The sequence below is a fragment of the Poeciliopsis prolifica genome, unplaced genomic scaffold (assembly GCF_027474105.1).
Source record: "Poeciliopsis prolifica strain line A6 unplaced genomic scaffold, Auburn_PproV2 SCAFFOLD023, whole genome shotgun sequence".
Lineage (NCBI taxonomy): Eukaryota > Metazoa > Chordata > Actinopteri > Cyprinodontiformes > Poeciliidae > Poeciliopsis > Poeciliopsis prolifica.
Genome location: NW_026562398.1, coordinates 7,183,489 through 7,201,577, shown reverse-complemented (window position 1 = coordinate 7,201,577; position 18,089 = coordinate 7,183,489). Strand labels below are relative to the sequence as shown.

The window sequence follows — 18,089 nt, the reverse complement described above, 5'->3', positions numbered from 1 at the left end:
GAGGACCCGACGTGCGCGTGCACTGACGAAATGATGACGTAGAGAGCGCGCGGTGAAGAAACCTGTCATTAATAATATATTATATTATATTATATTATATTATATTATATTATATTATATTATATTATATATTATATTATATTATAATCACATTCCGGATGGATGGATGGATGGATGGATGGATGGATGGATGGATGGATGGATGGATGGATGGATGGATGGATGGATGGATGGATGGATGGATGGATGGATGGATTATCAGAGTGGGTAGTATCTAGTTACATTTACTCAGTTACATTTACATGAGTAACCAGGGTGAAGTGTAGGTCCTAGGGTGAATGCCTACAACATTCACAATAATAATTTCTTAAAATTCATGTTCAAGTTTTTGTTTGTATTTCTTCTTCAGAAAACAAAACATAACAAAACAATGGCCCACTAGCTCTTACCCTAATTCCATTTTGGGTTGGAAATCAGGTTTCCAACCCAAATTGAAACTAGGGTTTCAATAGGAGTTGGAAATAGGGTTAGGATTACCCTCCTCACAACCCTAAATTTAACCATTTTTATTCAGCCTCCTTTCAAACCCTAATTACAACCCTACTTCCAAACCTTCCAGTTTCTCCAGCCAGCCCTGGCTCCAGAACAGTTTAGCCGGGGGGCAGACTAAATAAGCTTTTACTGTGATAAACAAATATTTATGTAGCATTTCAAATAAAATAACCATGTTTATTAGTACAAAAAATAAGGATATAAATAGCGACATGTTTCATGTTGAATAATTGTGCTGAAATTTGCATTAACAACTCATTTGTTACAGAAATTAAAGGTTCCCATCTCCCAAGCCTATTTCTTTGAATGCAAAATCAATCTACTCAAGTAAGAGAATATTACTCAAGTAAAAAAAAAGTACAGTATAGTAAAACTACTTTCCCCCCCCCAAAAAAAAAGTTAGTCTAGTAAATGCAACCATACAACCCACGTTTGAACATAGATAACAACAATATTAGTAGCCTATTCTTGTTAACAAGATTAATGTGATTTATTGGCATTAGCTAGACATCATTTAGACAACATTAGCATCTAATTTCCATTTTTTAATTTTAATTTAAGTTTAATTTTGAATTGAATAAATGTATAAGTGCAAAAAATATTAATAAATATGAAAACACGGTTTGTAGTGTGTACTATGAAACAAGCATACATTTAGTGACTACAAAAGCTGTGTAAACGTTCTCATGAGATGAAGTCGCTGTCCCTCAGCAACCGTGACGTCACAGCCACAACCAATAGGAGGCTTCGCAAGCCCCCTCACACACCTATCGCGAGGTTATCAAATTATCCTCGTTCGGTGAGGTAGCGGTCGAAGCTGGATTCTGTACAGGCGCCTGGCTATTTTTTTTATTCTTCCAGAAGCACCAAGACGACTTCACGTGGTTGATTTATTAATTGTTTCTTCTCCCGGTGTGAAAGGAAACTCAGCGGACCTTGAAATTGACGGTAAATTGTGAGAACGCGTACAGTATGCTAACTAGCTGCGGCTAATGCTGTGGAGGAAGCGGGTTTGTTTTGATCGCCCCGGTTTGTTTTTGATGATGCTTGCAGTTGTTTAATCATGATTCGAGTCGCGTAGGTATTTTTTTATTTGCCTGCAGTGTTTCAGACTGTCATGTTTGATTCGTCTGTCTGTGTTTATTTTCTAATTAATTAGTTGTTGACACGCAGCAGTTCTTGCAGATCCACAGTTTGACCAAGCTGTGTCAGTCTTGCTCATGTTTCGCCTCTTCTTCAGGTTCCCAATGATGAGTTATGCTGAAAAGCCAGAGGACATAACAAAAGAGGAGTGGATGGACAAATTAAACAATGTTCACATTCAGAGGGCGGACATGAATAGACTCATCATGAATTACTTGGTGACAGGTGAGACATTTCTCTAGAAAACAGTGACTGTTACCTGAATATTTAGCTTATCCCAGTGCATCTAAAAAATCTGATCTGAATATGATCCAAACTTTATTTATTTTAGTAGTTTACTTAAAAATATAAATGTATTCTTGCAGCTTTAAATGTCCAGTAGGGCTACCCTTTGTATTGAGAATATGTCATCATTGTAATATCTATGTGCACAATATTTGTATTGCAAAGGACTGCTAAGAGTGCAACAATTGTTTTTATCATATTTCAGGTTATGAACTTGCATTTTCCCTGCTTTTGCAGTAATGTTTTGTCAGATGGGCAGGGTGTCGTGGCAGCAGATTCTCATACTGGGCACAAATGATGTTGCCCAAAATGCTGAAGGTTACAAGTGATGAAAAATTATAAAAAGAAGAGAACTGGCAAATATCATACTTGATGTCATCAGAGCAATATTTACTGTTGGGCAAAAATACTGTTGAACATGGGCAAAAACAATCACATTGATTGATGTATGCCATGTTGTGTGAATATTACAAGTTTTGATATTTTATTTGAACTAAAAGAAATAAACTTTGTAGTGATATTTTAGGTTAATGGGGTGTATTATTTATAAACTAATTTGCATCTATCCTGTGTATCCATGAAGAGGGCTTCAAAGAGGCAGCGGAAAAGTTTCGGATGGAGTCAGGAATTGAGCCCAGTGTGGATTTGGACTCCTTGGATGAAAGAATTAAGATTAGAGAGATGATCCTGAAGGGACAGATCCAGGAAGCGATCGCGCTCATCAACAGCCTTCACCCAGAGTTACTGGACACAAACCGATACTTGTATTTCCATCTACAGGTAAGGTTGCACCCAACCATTTACACTCATCAGTTGATGTAAACGTAATATGTAACTGTGGTATTTCCCAAAGTTAGTGATAATGTTTTAGTTTGGTGGAAAAAAAAAAGCATGTAAGAAAACAACGTATTACTTGTACATTAACTTTTCATCCTTTATTTCTTTCTTGCAGCAGCAACATTTGATTGAGCTAATCAGGCTAAGAGAGACCGAGTCGGCCCTGGAGTTTGCTCAGACGCAGCTCGCAGAACAGGGGGAAGAGAGCCGAGAGTGTCTGACAGAGATGGAGCGAACGCTCGCCCTTCTGGCCTTCGACAACCCAGAGGAGTCGCCCTTCGGAGACCTGCTCAACATGATGCAGCGGCAAAAGGTTGTTCTCACTATGCCTGGTTGCAAACTGTTGTAGTTAGAAGTAGGGCTGGACAATAAATCAATGACAATACAAAGCTCTGGAAAAAATTAAGAGCCCACTGCATTGAAAACCTGGTTATTCCTCCAAATATTCCTTTCTGAAATCTCCCAGAGTTAAAACATTACTGTTTATAAATAAATATTAACTTGTTTTCTTTACATTATTTGAGGTCTGAAAACACTGCATCTTTTTTGTTATTTTGACCATTTCTCAATATCTGCAAATAAATACTAAGTTTTTGCTTGGAATTTCAGAGTCATGTTGTCAGTAATCCATAGAATAAAATACCAATGTCCATTTTACTCAAACACATACTTATAAAGAGTAAAATCAGAGAAATAAATCATTTTATATGGTCTCTTTAATTTTCCCAGAGCTGTATATCGCAATGGGCATGATCAGTATCAATAGATAATACATCTAATGGAATATTTAACATAGAAGGGCAGGAAATTATTTTTCTTCCTCTTCAGAATTCTTCAGGTTTTTTTTTGTCTAATATATTAAAACAAAAATAAAATGAAAGTCTAAACATAATAACATCTTAAAAAGTTGTAAAAGCAGGCAACATTTTTGTTTGGAATTTAACAAATTTCCATGATTTTATTTTATTTCCCATTTTGGATTTGTGCAGTCGTATTTTTTAATTGCTCCTTTATAACGTAGTGAGCACAAGGATAATAAAAACAGAATTCGGCATAAAAACGAACAAAGGTTTTCTGTTTTGTCACGCAGGTGTGGAGCGAGGTAAACCAAGCCGTGCTGGACTACGAAAACAGGGAGTCGACCCCTAAACTGGCTAAACTCCTGAAGTTACTGCTGTGGGCTCAAAACGAGTTGGACCAGAAGAAGGTTAAATATCCTAAAATGACGGACCTCAGCACCGGCGCCATCGAAGACCCCAAGTGAATGTAAAAAAAACAGTCGTCACTTTCACGTCTTCTTAATTTATGATCCGTCAGCGACTGCGTTACAACTGGGTAACTTGTCATGTACAGTTTTTTGGTTTTTTCACGCCATTTATACTCATCGTGCAAACGGTAGTTGCTGTATTTGCAAAATGACACAAACGATTCAATTTAAATCTGGGGTTTAGAAAATTCAAATGGCAGTTTTGTATAAATGTCTGTTGAAACCCTCTGATGTTGAATTTCCAGAACAAGCGTCATTTTGCAGTGAAGAGGGTTGATTGTGTGAATGAACGTGTTCAGCTCGAGTAGGTGGCTGGTTTTGAGAATCCACTAACAAAATGTGAATATTTTTCAAAAATGAACAGATAGCAACACTTTATTATTTTAATATAGATTTAATTGATGCTACATTTTATGGTTGTATGTATCTCAGTGTGTGACAGTTTGCTATAAATTAGCTACACACTTTTAAAATCATGAAATTAAATGTACATTTGCAATAAATTATTCTGTAAATTAATTATTTCTCATGTTCAGAGACGGGTTAAAATCAGAGAGGGTTTGTTTTAGCGGAGTTGTGTCTCCTTGGCCTTTTCTAAGTGCTGCTGTGCTCCCAACATACTTAATTTAACATAGATTAATTTGATTTTATATTTCAGGGTTTTGATGTTGGTTTTGGAAATCCCAGTGACTGATGGAGGATTTATAAGCAGAGAAAGGGCTGCTTTGATCAATCTTCATAGTTTAAAAAGTCTGTTTAATCAAGACCTTCCTCAGACTAAAGCTGTTTATTGTCTTGGACTTTTATTTGGTAATTTATTTTGCAAAGTTGAATCTTAACATGTGATTTTATGACACATAAAGTCACATGTCTTTTTTTTCTGTTAGAATTTTTCACTTTTTCTGCATGTTTACTTTTATCGATGAAAAAAAGGTACTTGTGCTTGTTTATTTTATTAGATTTTATATTAAAAAAGTATCTTGCCACTGGTTGTTTGTCCGTTTCTTTTATGGTCAAAAAATAATATTATTTGGCGGTTTGTGAATCTCTACACATTTTCATTATTTTTCTTACAGTTGCAGGTCAGTTGCATAACTATTTTTTTTTCAGAGTGAAATGAATACCCAGTAAATTTAATTTATTAAACTGTTTGGCGCATGACTTTTATCACTAAAATTAAACATACAAGCCTAAATATATATTTTTATTAGCATGATATGGTTTTTGCCCAGGGTGTCACAACATTGGGAAGCCACACAATCAAAGAAACTTGGGGAAAAAAAGTCAGTTGTACATCTGAGTTTCCCAATTCATGTTTGACAGTTTAAGTACTGTAAGAAGGTAATGCCTTAATTTAGTGTTAAATTAAAATTTGTATTATTTTTCTAGATTGAACTCTTAATGATCAAACCTCAACCAGTTTATTCTATTTTAAAAGTAAACTTTTTAAAGTACTTTGAGTTTTATTAAATATTTTTATTCAAAAGAGCTAATGGTTCTATGATGTTTTATCAATCTTATCTCAGTAAATATCAGAATTAGAGCAGAATGAGGGGTCTAATTTCTCTGGAGAAAGGATATTTCAGTGTGATTAGGTGTTTTTATCACAAATAGACACTAGGTGCTGCTAGAACACTGGCCCCTTCTGGACCAAAAATGTGCCGTTTTGAAATATTCTTAAAGCCATGTTGTCTCACCCAAGTTAGCATTTTTGGATTTAAAAGCTAACAAAAAGTTGACATTTTCCTAAGTCTAACCCTTTTAACCATAGTTAACCAATTTTAAACAAGGCAGCTGAACTAAGCAAATATAAAGTTTTGAGATAGAAAAAAAAAAACTAAAAGTGTTTCATTGTGTGAGGGTTTTACACAGACCAGCCAGAGAGACGTTGAGTAAATTTTAAAATATGTTAAATTACAAAAAAAATCCAAAAATAATTTCAAAATAATAAATTGGGCCCAAGATTGAGGTCAACATAAACTACAACTCAGGTAGTAACACAAAGAACTCAAACAAAAATATACCTGACAGGGGACAATTAAACACACAAAAACATAAACAAATACTGGGAAACACATTACCAAATCTTTAAATTAAGTAAATATTAGAACTGAACTAACTTGCAAAAAAATTTAAGAAATGATGAAATTAAACTAAAAGACTAAATTGGCAAGCAGATGGAATGACCCACTGGGGAAGTTGACAGCCATATATGGGCATTAAATGGAGATCATCTTTCTAATTCCATCTGCATTTCCAGAGGAAACTGGTAACTCAAACAAAAGAAATTTAGTGCATTTAACAAAAAATACAAAGAACTGACAAATAAAGTTAATGGAAACAAATTTAAAGATAAAAATCTAAACTATTCAAACCAATATGTAAAGAAATATTACAAAAGAACAGAAAACAATTACCCTTACTGTCTCTCTGTGTGACAGCAGGGACAGCTGTCACACAATGAATTGCAAACAATGTAAAGTACGCTGAACAAAAGTTTGTTCTCCAGTTTATATTACATCTACCATCATTGATCAGAGGAGCAGTCAAATTTTAAGTCAGAGTTACACCACTGTTAGACCAATATGGCGTTTCTAGTGAAACTTTCAAAGTGCATAGAGTGACAAAAGTTACCAGAAACTCTGGTAACGACTGCAGCACTGAGAAACTTTATTAAAAGACACACACGTTTCGGTTCCTGGTATTCAGGAAGAAACACTTTATTTTTAAATGAAAAAGGTGTGAAAAACACAAACCAAGCAATCAGATTATTTGAAAAATGGAAGGGCTAACGGTTCATGACTGCGGTTTCCATGGTGACCATAAACGGGGTTCCCCACGAAGGTTTTAAGGGGGTTTTCAGTGGAGCCAAGATGGTTGACTTACATGAGACCACAAGTAGTTAAAGTACCCAGAAGCTATACTGAAGTAAGAGCAACTTCATTATAATTTTACTCAAGTAAAACTGAAAACCGTCATAAAACAAGTAAATGCAAATTTTAAAGAACTATTATTAACTGGACTGAGATACATATGTGTAACAAGTGGGTTCATCCACTTTTTCCATGATTATGTGTTAACTTATTTATTTTGAACAGGCAAAAAGTAGAAACAGATAAAAAAAAAAAAGACAAATAGTCGTGCCTCCATACAATATTGCCCCGCTCATCTTTGCTCACACAAAAGTCACCTTTTCAGAAGAAAAGTACAGTATTATGAAATACTTTGACACAGACGTACACAATCATGCAAATGCCGCTGACTTAATAGTTGCTAAGCCGTCAGTCACTGACTTCCTGTTTATACGGCCACATAAACATTTATCCATTCATCCCTCCATCCATCTCCAGCGAACGTTTCGGGCGAGAGAGGAGCAGCATATGATCAGTAAATTAAATTAAAATAGGCTATATGCTCAAAGGGTTAGGAAAAATATAGGAAAAAGTAGTAAAATGGTTGTTATGTGTTATTTTACTTGTCAGATGTAATTCTGATCTGAAATGTTGTCTGTCATTGGCTGTAAGCAGAAAACTATCAAGTGAGTGTGCTCGAAACCTGCAAGACAAGATCCACTGGCCTGATATGAAGATAAAAAAGAAGAAGAAGAAGAAGACACACCCCTATGTCCTTATACATACAGTCAGCATGCAAATGCTGACTGTAGTGTAAGCGCTGCTTCGCTTACACATGATCGTCAGGAATGGAAACTGCTTCCAGTTGCTGACAGACAGCGACGTCAACAGGTCGGGTGAGTTCGGCCGGTTTGTCTCGGTGGATATGAGGAGGACCGAGCGGCAGAACGGAAGAGCTTCAGCAGCAGAGAGAAGATACCGGTGCTGGGTGGATGGCTGACAACCACACCGCGGGTCCAATCAGGGATTTAAAGGCTTCTCCTCTGGATCTGAACACTTATAGGCCCGAAGAACCGGCGGGAGAGTTGGAGAACCAGAACCTGTGGTCCAGGTGAGACTGAGAACTTTGTTGGATCCGGTTTAATAAAAGTGAAGAAGTGTTTCTCTGAGGCGCAGCGCATTTATCCCACAAGCCTCCACTTGCTCTGCAAGTTCAAGATCCTCCTGAAGAAAAATATTCAGATTGCCACGTTGACGTGAAGGAAGAAACTGGTCAATTTAGACAGTAAAAAAGTAAAAAAAAACAACAACCGAGGATAAGGAAATAATTTCTGTCGAAGCGGCAACAAACAAGGATGCGGCATTTATCCACTTCACGAGGGTTAAACTGAAAGTTTGCGTCACGGAAACAACTTTCAGCCGCAGACAGGGGTGGGAGTGACAGGAAAAAGGTATTGGTAAAAAAAAAAAAAAGTTTGCTCTATCGTTTGTAAAATAAATAAATCAACAGCAATAATTTGATTTATTTAACCTGCCATAAAAATGCTGGCATTCATTTCTCAGTCATATTTTTCACTATTTTATTCATACATTTAAAAATGTCAGAGCTCTAAACTAAGCTGAATAGTTTTATTTAATTTCTAAATAAATGTTTAATTTGTTTCCAAGCTAAATATTTAAGCATTTAATTGGGAGCTAAATATTTAGCTTCCTAACTAAATATTTAATTTTGAAAGCTGGCAATGACCTTTATCTTAAAAGGGACAATGTATTCATAAATGTCACTTTTTGATGCTACACTGTTTAGCAAAAGCTAATTCACATCTGCAGACCCTTTACAACTGAAAAAATTGATATAAAGTACAATTATATTGTATTTCATCTATAAATGACAGCATTCAACACTAAATATTTAATTTAGTTTGTACTTAGTTTGTGTATTTCACAAACTAAATATTTAGTTTGTGAAATACACAAGTACAAACTAAATTAAATATTTAGTTTTGAATGTTGTCATTTATAAATGTAGGAAAAACATGGTGAAAATGTGACTTTGAAAAATGGATACCTACTTTTTTTATAACAGGCTGAAGAAATAAAATTTCAAGGGCCAGAATGATAATAACTTTTGTAATATAATTGCAAAATAACAAGATCAGGCTAAATATTTTCTTTTCATTATAAAACTTATTAAACTTTAACAAAAACTGCAGGTGTTTGTATCTGGTTAATTTTTGTTTAAATAAAATACACGCAACTCTCACTTGAGGTTCCAAGTGTAAATTTGAATGCAAAAGATTTAGTCGACATTTTAAGCGACTTTTCTCACATTTAACACACTTTTGTTTTATACTTGGGGTTTCAGAAATCGGGATATCATCAAATCAGTCTAGTTATTTACATCTCCAGCAGTTCATCACGACCCTAAAGTAATCCATACTGTCAATTTAAACCAACCAACTGACCAAAAAGACATGAAAAGCAATAATTATAGGTGAGGTGTTTGTTCTGAAAAGCTCTAAACATGAAGCTATTTGGCTAAACATTTCTACTTTGGTCTTATGTATCCAGTTTTAGTGAGATTTAACTTCAGGGAAAATTTACACATTATTTAGAAAGAAGTTGTAAACGACACACATTGCTGTGCATTATCTGAACATCTGAAACACCAACGCAGAGATTTACTTTATAAATAAAGTGAATCTCTTTATTTATGAAGAGCAAGTCTATTGCAGACTTGCTGCCGTTTGGATTGATTATCCTGTTGCACTTTTGAATTTTGGCCAAGTTTCAGCTGTTCAACAGATGTCTGAAATGCACTCAGTGTAAAATCAGTGAAATCAAGAATAGCAGGTATGGAAAGCATTTTTTTGTTGACTCAATGGCTCCACAAAAGCCCCGGCCATTATTCCTCTACTACCGTGCTGGCAGTGTGCCAGCTATTTATGTTCTGTGTTTGGTTTGAAGATCGAGTGCTGTCTTAAAAGCTCTTCACTTGCCTGGAGCTTTTCTCACGTTGAGATTAGAAATATTTATTTTAGCTGCTAAAAATGATCAAGTGTATGCTAAAAGAATTATTTGAATAATCGATTATTAAAATAATGATTAGTGGCAGCTCTAGTTAGAAATGAGATCCATGTGTGTGATGCTGAGCTCCAGCTGAGACTTCATCAGTAAGAGCTGTGGATATTTGCATCTCATTCAAAATACTGACAAACATGAAGCACCATCTTCCTGCTTATTGGTGCCGAGTTCCAGGATGTTTATGCATTTTCTAAAATGCTTTTAAGTAGACTTTAAAGGTGCTAAATAAAATAATTATGATTACCAGAAAATGAGCAGTGTCTCTGTCCTGTTTGTGTCTGTGTTTTTCTAGGGTTTACTCTACATTTTGTCTGAATTTAAGTTTATCTGCTAGTTTCATGAGTCACTGGTCTTATTTGCCACACCAGTAAAAATTATGCAAATTAGTTGATTTGTATTTATTACTTATATATTCAGTCAGTCATCACATAATTTGCCATCCACACTTCAAAACACTAGTTTAAATAGTTTGACTGAAAAGATACAGGCAGAAGCACAAGCTTTATATTTATGCCTGACCTTCACATCACACTGCACTAATCTACCCCTCCATAATCACTGTAATCTATACAAAAAACCCCAAAACATATAATTTTCTTATAGGCATCACTGAGCAGAAACACAAAACAACATAATCTGATATAGTAACAAGATAAAGTTATTTACACTCAAAAAAATTTCTCTGAATGTTTTAAAAACCTACAATAAAATACTTGCTTGTAAGTCCATGCTTGAGTAATTATATAATTTAATTAATTTTATTTTACAATGACATTGTTTTTTATACAATTAAAACATGGTGCAAGTCACATTTGGTTTCATATGATGGAAAGAATGTCTTCACCCAAAAGAGAAGTAAACCTAATTTTGCTCTAAACATTATTTGCATTATTTTTTATAATGAATCAAGTCACACAATTTCATGATAGAAGAGTTAATAAACAGTGGATTTGTCTGTTCATATATGACTCGTTTTTGAACTATGTTGATTATAATATGTGTGGAACCTCACATTTCCACACAATAGGACATATAAGGAAGTATGAGTGAAGAGTAAACTTTATGTAATGCAGGGGTTGATTTTTTTAGGAGATTAAAAAGTTCCAGTCGATTAACTAATAGTCTTTAAGTATTGTAGTTTGGCCGCCATCCGACAGAGGGCGCCGCCGGTCATTTTAAGCGGAGTCGTTGCTGTAGAAATAAAAATGGCAGAAGGAGAGACGGTCCTGGGTGTGGTGTGGGATGCAAAATGCACTTTATTCGGTTGTGTTATGAAATATAAACACTCAAAAAGCTCCATAAGTTCCACCTCAATAGCGCTCATTCAGTTCAGGTGCTGTATGACAGAGCAGCGTTACCATATTATTATGTTATGACCGTTGATATAACGGTCGCAAAAAGACCAATCAGTGTTAAATTAACTCATGGGTTAATTTTATTACGTTATTAAGCTGCAGTTGTTTGCAGATCCCTGGCTAGAAAATGGACGGTGATGCTGTTTCTGGGCACCTGCCTGCTGTACTGCGCTCGGATGACCACGCCGGTCTGTGCCGCCTCAATGGCCGCCACTTTCCACTGGAGTAAAATCGACTCGGGTCTCGTCCTGGGCGGCTTCTTCTGGGGATACTGTTTCACCCAGATCCTGGGAGGATATGCCAGCGACAGGTAGGCGATTCATTCACAGAAACACGGATGGCTTTCACTTCAACAATGTCCGCAGTCTGTTTATGTGAAAGTGAGGCTTAAAGTTCCCCTCTGGTGTTATTTGCTGCTCTGCAGAGTGGGAGGAGAGCGAGTCCTGTTCATCTCTGGAGCCTCATGGGCTCTGATCACTGCTGGGACGCCGGTGCTGGCCCACTTGGGCCCCCACACCCTGGCCCTGATGACGGTGGCCCGAATCCTGATGGGTCTGCTCCAGGGTTGGTGCAGACAGCGGTTTCTCTGTGCAAATAAGAAGCAACAGAAGCATGAAGATTCATGTGTTTTGGTGTTATTCAGTGCAAAAATCATGTACAGGCACTTTTTTGACATTAGGGCCATTGAAAAGGGAAAAAAAGAGTAATAGATTTACATTTAAAAACTCTAATATTGAGCTTTTGACATTTCTGAGGCTTCACTTCACTTTTCTGAGTTTGAAAAGTTAAAAATATTCAACTGTTGACACTCAGAAAATGTCCAAAACATTAGAAATTGACCTTTGAGACTCAGGAATCTCCTTTTTTCCTCTTAACAATTTCTTAGATTAATCTAAAAAAAATTACGTTTTTTTTCTGGCTACTTTTTAACTTTTCAAAATTTGCCTAATCTCAAAATTTCTTGCTTTTTCTAGAAAATGTCTCAGATTAATCTCAAAATTTTGATGTTTCTTTAGCTTTTCAAACTCCGAAACTAACATTTATTCTAGAAAAAAATGCTGATATTAATCGAAACATTTCCAAAAAAATTTTCCAGCAACTTATCTTTTCACATTTCTGAGATTTTTCTCACAAATTTCTGAGATTATTCTCAGCGTTCCTGAGTTTTCTTTTGGCATATCAGGGACATTTTCTCTACATTGGCCCTAATACACAGTTGTCCTCCAGACATGATGAAACAGGACTAATAACTGTTTAGTAACAATCAGATTTATCATCTAAATGGTTGCAGCTGCTCAGGGAACTCTGATGGAGCAATACAAAGTGAATAACATAAAAGTGGAACAATTACTTTTTCATTCATATTGAGGAGTTATTTACTTAAAACAATCTCCTATTTTATGCTGAAAAGGTACTTTTAAGTTAGTTTTGTCTTCTTTCAAGGGCAGCAGAAATTAGACCAGAAGTATTTGGTAAGATTTAGTTTTTGCAGTGAGTTCATTTAGTTCTTTGCAGGTGTGTTCTTCCCATCTTTGGCCAGTCTGTGCTCCCAGCGTGTTGTGGAGGCTGAGCGAGGGTTCTTAATGAGCACCATGCACAGCGGCAGCCATCTTGGGTATGTTCTGCACACACGTATACATTACTTTACATCTAAACATGCATTTTCTACTGATAAGCAATAATTTCCCTTGTTTCTTTCAGCACATTGTTGGCGGGTGGAATGGGGTCCGTGATGCCAGACTGGTACGGTTGGGAAAGCATGTTCTACTGTACTGGTTTCCTGGCTGGACTCTGGGCCGTCACAGTGAAGTATTACTTATTAAGAGGTAAATTTGGCTTCTGGAGATCTTGATGTGTAAAATATTTTAGATGTCAAAATTTAAAATCACTTAATTATTTTGTTATTGTTCTGTTTATGTGTTGGTTTATTATATTTTGTGAAATTTATTGGGGACATTTTACATGTAAAGAGGACAACATGATGAGGTTTTCAGAAACAATAAATACCTTATTGCATTAATATAAATAAATGTGGTTGTCATGTTTAAAGTGTCAAGGGACAGAAATTAGAAAAATAAATTGTACTGTAGCACTAAAAATGCAAAATTGAATACATAACAAATAAAAGGACTTGAGCAAAGGTTTATGTTTAACACTGCATGTTTAAAATTTGTAAAAATAATTAACATAGCATGACTAAAAATAACTGAAATTAAAGAACTGCAGAATAATTGGTAATGCAAAAAGTATATAAAAAAACAAGAACAGATAGTAAAAAATTCTAAGTAACAACTAGATAACTGAAAAATAAATAATAAAAAATGAAATACATATGAAATATAAAAAGATTAATAAGTACTGCTAAAATATTTTCAGAAAATGCAAAATAACAGTAAAAATAAAAGGAACATCAAATAAAACAGAAGAAAATTAAAAATAATCAAGAAAAATAACAGATACATTAATAAATCAGTAAAAAATTGCACCAATATATCAAAATAAAGAATCAAAAATATATAAGGTCACATGTTGTTTTATGTCATAGCATTTTATTCTGAATATGAATTGTTAGATGTCTGTTTTGTTCCGTTTAAATCTGATATTTAATGTTGCTTCTCAGGCGACGTTACAGTGAAGCAGATGGAAAAAAAGAGCGAAATTCAATCAAGTTTGTCCAGAAAACATTGGCTGCACCTTTTCAAAAAGCCTCCAATTTGGTACAGCTTTGACTTAAATTACTTGACGGTTGAATCATTTTGAGTATTTTCTCTTCACTCTGGGTCGTTTTCTCTCTCAGGGCCATGGTGTTTGCTCACATGTGCACCTGCAGCACGTTCTACACGCTGCTGTCATGGCTGCCGATGTTCTTCAAGGAATCGTTTCCACACGCAACCGTAACTCCTGCACAACTTCACTGAAGGCATCAAATGAATCTGCTCTTGATTAATCTCAGTATCTGCTGGTATGTTTTGCAGCCTTGGGTGTATAATGTGGTTCCCTGGTTAATAGCGATCCCATCAGGTCTTGGTGGAGGATTTGTGTCGGATTTTCTCATCACAAAAGGTACGAAAGCAAAAATATGCGGTCAATCCTAAAGTTGTCAGTCTTTTGAGGAAATCAAATTTGCAGGTTTTTCTTTTTCTGCAGGATACAGAGTTGCATCTGTGAGAAAAGTAATGCAAGTAAGTGTAGAAATTACTGCAATCTTTTCATGTTTTATGAAACTGAAATGGGTTTGTGTTTAGTTCCAGAATGAATTAAAAATAGAGAGATCAAATTTTATTTTATTTCATTTTATGTTAGAGGTTTGAGATGCTGCTTATTTTGGTATTGATCCGATGCCAAGTAATACAGAACCAGTGTAGGCAATAGCCGGTACTTTTTATGATTTAAGTTTGACTTATCATCAAACTTCTGTCCTTTAGGTTGTTTTGTGGTTTTTCCTATGAATTACAGCTCTGAAAAAAATTAAGACAATGATCATTTTATCTTATTTTACTAGTAAAATATATGTTTTGTATATGTTTTATTAAAAGGAACAGTGTTACTTTATTCTATGAACTATTGACAACATGTCTCTGAAATTACAAGCAGAAATTTGGTACTTATTTGCAGAAAATGAGAAACTGTCCAAATAACAAAAAAGATGCAGCGTTTTCAGACTTCAATTAATGCAAAGAAAACAAGTTAATGATCTTTTAATGATCATTTTATTCCAGCAAATCAATATTTGGTGGAATATCCAGGAGGTTTTCAGTGGGATTCAGTGCAGTGGCTCTTATCGTTTTTACCACAGCTGTGTTTTAAAACCCAGGAAGGAATTTGGACAAAGTGTATATCTGTGTGTGTCTGCAGTTTGGTGCCATGGGTCTGTCCAGCATGTTTATTCTGCCTCTATCTGGATCCGTCTCCTTCACATCTGCTGTCGTCTTCATTTCTGCTGCCATCGGTTTCACCACCTTCACCGGAGGGTACGTTGGACAAAGAGAAATAACTTTTTACAATCAATATTAAGGAGTTTTTGACTTAAACAAGCTCATGTATTTGTTTCAGAGGTGTGTCTGTGAATGTGCAGGATCTCACCCCGTCATGTGCTGGAGCGCTCTACGGTGAGGCTCCGTTTTAACACTTCCTTTTCCTTTATTGGTTGGTTTCTTTAGGCAGATTGTTGCACAAATATCAAAGGGAGAAAATCAATCTATACAACATATAATATTTTGTCAATGAATATGAAGGATATTGACTCATACAAACATGCCTTCTAGCTATCTTGGCTTATATTAACTTAGTTTATCTTAGCTTTTATTGTCTTATTTTAGCTCATTAATTTGGCTTAGCTTTTCTGTTTTGTGTTTGTACCTTTAAAGTTTCATAATTTGACATTTTGAAGATAAATTGCCTTAATGAAAACATGGCCATTTCCTAAAAACTCTAAAGTTTTTAGGAAACTGTAGGATGGTAGGATGAAGATTTTTATTTTTATTGTATTGTAATTAGTGTGTTTTGTGAAAATAGAAACCCTTTTGTTGCGGCACATGATAAACATCTGGATGTTACTGTTGATGAAAAACGACGATGGCAGGAAGGATGATGGCGCTGGATGTTTTTTAATAAATTAACACTGCAATTGCAAAACTCCCCCTCCTCCAACTTTAGCAGAACATCAACGTTTTGCATATGTTTGTAATGGAAATGCAGCTTATATGTGTTTGTCATTGCAAATGTGGTGAAATTTTTTTCTTCCAGCTACTCTTTTTCATTAAAAACCTTTTGTTTACATGTTCATTTGAAACTAAATGAATAAAATAAATAAAACTGTTTACTTCCCTCTCTGTGCCTCAGGGTTTATGAACATGATGGGAGCCTTTATGGGTGAGTATTTAAACCTGAGCTCTTCCAGATGTCGGCTGTGAATGTTTTGTTTCTGAGTTCTGCCTGCTGTCTGTCGAGCAGGTCTGGTTCTGGTGTCGTTCTCGGGTTACCTGATCGAGGTCACCTTGTCGTGGTCCGTCGTCTTCTCCCTCGTCACGTTGGTAAACGCCACCGGCCTCGGCGTCTTCCTCGTCTTTGGAGACGCTCGACGTGTCGACCTGCAGGGGAACAGCCAGCTCATCGTGGTTTAAATCCTCCTCACTTATTTAAGTTAGATTATGACATTTTTATTTTGATAAGGCAGATGTGTAGAAAAATACTAGCGTTCATCAAAGCTCTCTATATTTTCTCATCAATCAAGTCTAAACATCCTGAAATGAAGAAACTTTCTGAATATTTTTTGTCCTGCACAAATATTAAAAATATTATTTATTTAAGAAAGTTGTATTTTCACAAGAGAACGTTTAATATTAAAGTTGTTCATTGTTTCAAAATTAAAGCACAAGCTGGAAAGTCTTTCTGAAAATATTTAATTTAGTAAAAAAGAAACTTTATTAATCACAAAGAGAAATTAAATGTAACTTGTATAAATTAAGTTTCTTCAAGTAGTTGTCACAGCTGGTGATGGCTGTGGGCAGGAATTGTCTCCTGTAGCAGTCTGTGTTACTTTATTAAAGTTTATTTATTCAACCTGATGAGATCAACCTGCACACTTTTTACAATAAACAAAATAAACATTGTTAATGTAGGAATAATAAAACAGTAAAACAAATGAGGACATGCAATCAAATAGAATTTTAATATGTGCAAGTTTGAGACAGAATCTTTTCTAAAAGTTTTTTAAAAGTTTGGGCCTCTGTCTCTTTAAGAACTCCCGCTCTTTGTGAAACTCCGCCTTCAGGAAGTCATCTCGTCATCTATGAACCTCTCAGTAACGTTTTTTTACCAGCGTTGCACTGAGTCGTAGCTGCTATAGTGAGCTATAGCATGTGCAGTTCCACTAGGTGTTTGCTAATTGCCACTGGCTAGTTTGAAGGAGCTACATCTCGAAGGTAAAGCTAGGTCCGTTTTGCACAGCTGAATGGTTACCATGGAGATTAAAGGATTTCTTAAATCTGCATGAAAGAATAAAAAAACACTCCCAAGTATTTTTTTTTTTTGATGACGGATAAACTTTATATCCTGATAAAAAGCTGGAAAAGTTGATTTTCCATGATGCGACCGGCCCTTTAAGAAGCATTCCCTGTTTTACGTGACTCTTGGGTGCCTTGGTTACTGCCTGTGTGGACCTCAACTAATGCAAACTGAACCATTTACATGTCGAAAGCTGAAATAAATCCAGAACTACGATTCCAGATTCCACAGCAGTGGGAAAGGCTGGAGGCTTCATGGATGCAGAGAGGAGGATTATGTTCTCCACTTCAACATCTCTCTGCTCAACTTTCTACTCAAATGGCTAAAAAGATTTAAAGAAAACGGCAAAAGCAAACGAGGAGGATTATCAGTCTTACCAACATCGACTTGTTGCTGTGAAATATTTCCTCTGCTGTTCAAAAATTGAGATGTTATCATGTCCTGACAGTCAGCAGCAGTGTCTTCAGTCAGAGACCTCTTCAGATTTGCTGCGAGACTGACTGCTACTGGATACTTTTTCAGATAATTTGCATTTGATTCCAGTTACACTTTAGTTTTTGCTGTTTATTCTTTTGTTTTCAGTATTATACATAAATGGCTTTTATTTTTAAATCCTCTTCCTGTTAATCATAACACTGACCCAGTGATCTCATCCAAACCTGGATGCACCAACAAATAACTTGTAATCCTGGAATAACCTGACTGCAT

The 18,089-nt window shown here is 35.6% G+C and overlaps 2 protein-coding genes across 2 annotated transcripts; both read left to right on the top strand.

The window, feature by feature from the left end:
• The first annotated feature begins 1,331 nt into the window (after positions 1–1,331).
• LOC129370150 (glucose-induced degradation protein 8-B homolog) lies at positions 1,332–5,070 on the top strand. Its single transcript, XM_055045862.1, has 5 exons — positions 1,332–1,500; positions 1,793–1,920; positions 2,564–2,760; positions 2,933–3,130; positions 3,908–5,070. The coding sequence occupies exons 2-5, from the start codon at positions 1,800–1,802 to the stop codon at positions 4,079–4,081; spliced, it is 690 nt and encodes a 229-aa protein (XP_054901837.1). The 5' UTR covers positions 1,332–1,500; positions 1,793–1,799; the 3' UTR covers positions 4,082–5,070.
• Positions 5,071–6,850: 1,780 nt separating this feature from the next.
• Positions 6,851–16,904, top strand: LOC129370149 (solute carrier family 17 member 9-like). The gene is made up of 14 exons (XM_055045861.1): positions 6,851–7,012; positions 7,612–8,047; positions 11,488–11,685; positions 11,800–11,939; positions 12,891–12,990; positions 13,077–13,201; positions 13,996–14,092; positions 14,173–14,269; positions 14,351–14,438; positions 14,523–14,557; positions 15,231–15,346; positions 15,429–15,484; positions 16,218–16,247; positions 16,329–16,904. Exons 2-14 carry the CDS (start codon positions 7,929–7,931, stop codon positions 16,496–16,498), a joined length of 1,371 nt encoding a protein of 456 aa, XP_054901836.1. The 5' UTR covers positions 6,851–7,012; positions 7,612–7,928; the 3' UTR covers positions 16,499–16,904.
• Positions 16,905–18,089: the final 1,185 nt, after the last annotated feature.

Excerpts from the sequence above, each read along its gene's own strand:
- LOC129370150 (XM_055045862.1), top strand. The coding sequence starts at position 1,800 with ATGATGAGTTATGCTGAAAAGCCAGAGGACATAACAAAAGAGGAGTGG. Across the intron at positions 1,921-2,563 it reads CATGAATTACTTGGTGACAG|AGGGCTTCAAAGAGGCAGCG; the intron begins GTGAGACATTTC and ends GTATCCATGAAG. Across the intron at positions 3,131-3,907 it reads ACATGATGCAGCGGCAAAAG|GTGTGGAGCGAGGTAAACCA; the intron begins GTTGTTCTCACT and ends TTTGTCACGCAG.
- LOC129370149 (XM_055045861.1), top strand. The coding sequence starts at position 7,929 with ATGGCTGACAACCACACCGCGGGTCCAATCAGGGATTTAAAGGCTTCT. Across the intron at positions 8,048-11,487 it reads AACCAGAACCTGTGGTCCAG|ATCCCTGGCTAGAAAATGGA; the intron begins GTGAGACTGAGA and ends AGTTGTTTGCAG. Across the intron at positions 14,439-14,522 it reads GGATTTTCTCATCACAAAAG|GATACAGAGTTGCATCTGTG; the intron begins GTACGAAAGCAA and ends CTTTTTCTGCAG.